The sequence below is a fragment of the Temnothorax nylanderi genome, unplaced genomic scaffold (assembly GCF_030848795.1).
Source record: "Temnothorax nylanderi isolate EJ_2023f unplaced genomic scaffold, tnyl_v1.0 TNYL_tig0153_pilon, whole genome shotgun sequence".
Taxonomy (NCBI): Eukaryota; Metazoa; Arthropoda; class Insecta; order Hymenoptera; family Formicidae; genus Temnothorax; species Temnothorax nylanderi.
The window spans coordinates 119223-121375 of record NW_027249215.1 but is presented as its reverse complement, the minus strand read 5'-3'; the positions used below and the strand labels follow the sequence as shown (position 1 = coordinate 121375).

Here is a 2153-nt window from a genome sequence, read left to right as displayed (position 1 = left end):
GAATCTTTGTAGTTCAGATTACAGTTTGAGTGCGCGGGACCTCTGTACTGACCGGTCAGATGACAATGATCGCGTACTCGCACGTCGTCTGGCTCGAACGGTTTTTCGCACACGTGACAGTGCGTTGCGCTGTTGAACTTTTCCCACTCGTCTCGCGTGAAATTCGCCATGGGTACATTAGTGGACAAGATTGTCTTTACGTCGTGAGCTAAACGTCTTAGCTCCTCGGCGAACCACGCGACGCAATCCTTATCGCGACGAAACCGATACATTGATAACGAATTGTCGTACGAGCAACGCACGTAGTACCCTATGCTAAACACGCGATGATGTTGATATGTGTACCTGGACGTTTCCGGATCCGCTTCCATCTTCTCCAGGGTACATTCTAGGTCGGCGTATACGATAAATGGAACTCGTTCCTTCCTGTTGTGATTTTTAAAGGCCAACCACTTGTCGTTATCGCTCGGTAACTTGATCGCGCAGTCGTTCATCTCCTGACAGTCGACGGTGTGGGCTTCCAATTTCTCGCTGGAGCCGAAGTAGTGCAAACATCTGTAAATAAAGAATTTTTTAAATATATTTTTACGTAAAAATTATTTTTATTATTTATTAGAATGTATACTCACCGATCGCAAAAGTATTTCCTGTGCTCTTTTTTACTCAATTGCGAGCTCACGAGGCGGGACAGGTTCTTGATCCATGCAAAATGTCCCACGTTGTCGTCATGCACGTACAGCAGATTTACATGCCTGCCCATCTTTCGACCAGTAACCCGTATTGGCAAGATAGCAAGTTCCTTGTTTTTTTTCTCAATGCTGTAGACGTTGATGGAGATGTCGTTGTGATCTTCAAACCGTTTAATATGATCCAACGTCATTGGAAACTTAATGTTTGTAAGATTTAGCACCGACGTGTAATGTGGATACGACGATTCCCGTTCTGCATGTCTCTCGGCTGGATGCAGAGCAGCCACCACTGACCATGCGAAACATGCATTGTCCATTGATCGCACGTTTATTACCGCTCTCTTCACTTTAATTTCTCGCGGTATTTCCACAAAACACCCCGCGTGCAATGGATTGTACTTGTTCACATTTACCGTTAAATTGAGTATACGCGACAACGCCCATCCGCTATCACGTTCCTGGAATTCCTCCAGCTTTGCTAGGGTAGGCTCGATGACTTGTCGCTTGTACCACTCACACAGATCGGACTCACGGAAGAGTTCATAGTTTCTCGTTGCGATACTTTTATTCGCGCGTTTGTCACCCGCAACAAATTCGCCATTAAACATTGTGTTTATTTTTACATTGTCATGTCGTTGCATGACGTTCCGCACACGATCGAGTACAATGTCTCTCGCATCTTTGAGAAATTGATGAGGGCCGATGTGTTTGGAATTTATTACCACACCGGTCAGTATACGACTTTCAAAGGCTGTATCTATCTCGCGCCATCTGAGTCCTGTCTCACTCGCGCTGTATCCTGCACCCACATGCACGAAACGTTGACGTACCGAGTCTTTCAGACCTTCGAGTCGTGCGATACAGGCGACCAACGACTGTTTGAGACCGATCGCTAATCGTGGCCGTTTAATTCGGCTTTGTTCTTCCAACGATTCGATAAACTCGTCGCATCGTTGCTCCCACGCGGTAAAGTCTTCCCTCGAATTTAAAAGGGTGGATTGGTCCAACAACTCTTGCTCCATGTTCCTCTTTCTACCACAATTTGTTGCACTCGCGACTTTCAATTCTCGACTACTGAGCGTATCACCCAGATTCGTCCTTCTATATTCTACTAATGATGCATCGTTTGCTTTTATCATATCTAATTTCATCTCTGTATCCGTACATTTGCGCTTTCCGAAAAAATCTACGATTTGCAGTTTTGCACGTGTGCGATGAAATCATTGCGAGACACGTATGTTCTTGAAAACGATATCGCGCCATTGACTTTCGGTGATTTGATCTGTATCAATGCAGCAGCCGTACATCGGCGCTATTTGCAAAATTTGCAGTTTTGCATGTGTTCGATGAAATCATCGCGAGACATGTATGTTCTTGAAAACAATAACGCTCCATTGACTTATGCGAAATTGCAGAATTTGCAGTTTTGCACGTGTTCGATAAAATCATCGCGAGACACGTCGC

General features: G+C 45.1%; 1 protein-coding gene across 1 annotated transcript; it reads right to left on the bottom strand.

Moving 5' to 3' along the window:
• Positions 1-449: 449 nt before the first annotated feature.
• On the bottom strand, positions 450-1711 carry LOC139777530 (uncharacterized). Its single transcript, XM_071715032.1, has one exon. It carries the CDS (start codon positions 1709-1711, stop codon positions 626-628), a length of 1086 nt encoding a protein of 361 aa, XP_071571133.1. The 3' UTR covers positions 450-625.
• Positions 1712-2153: the final 442 nt, after the last annotated feature.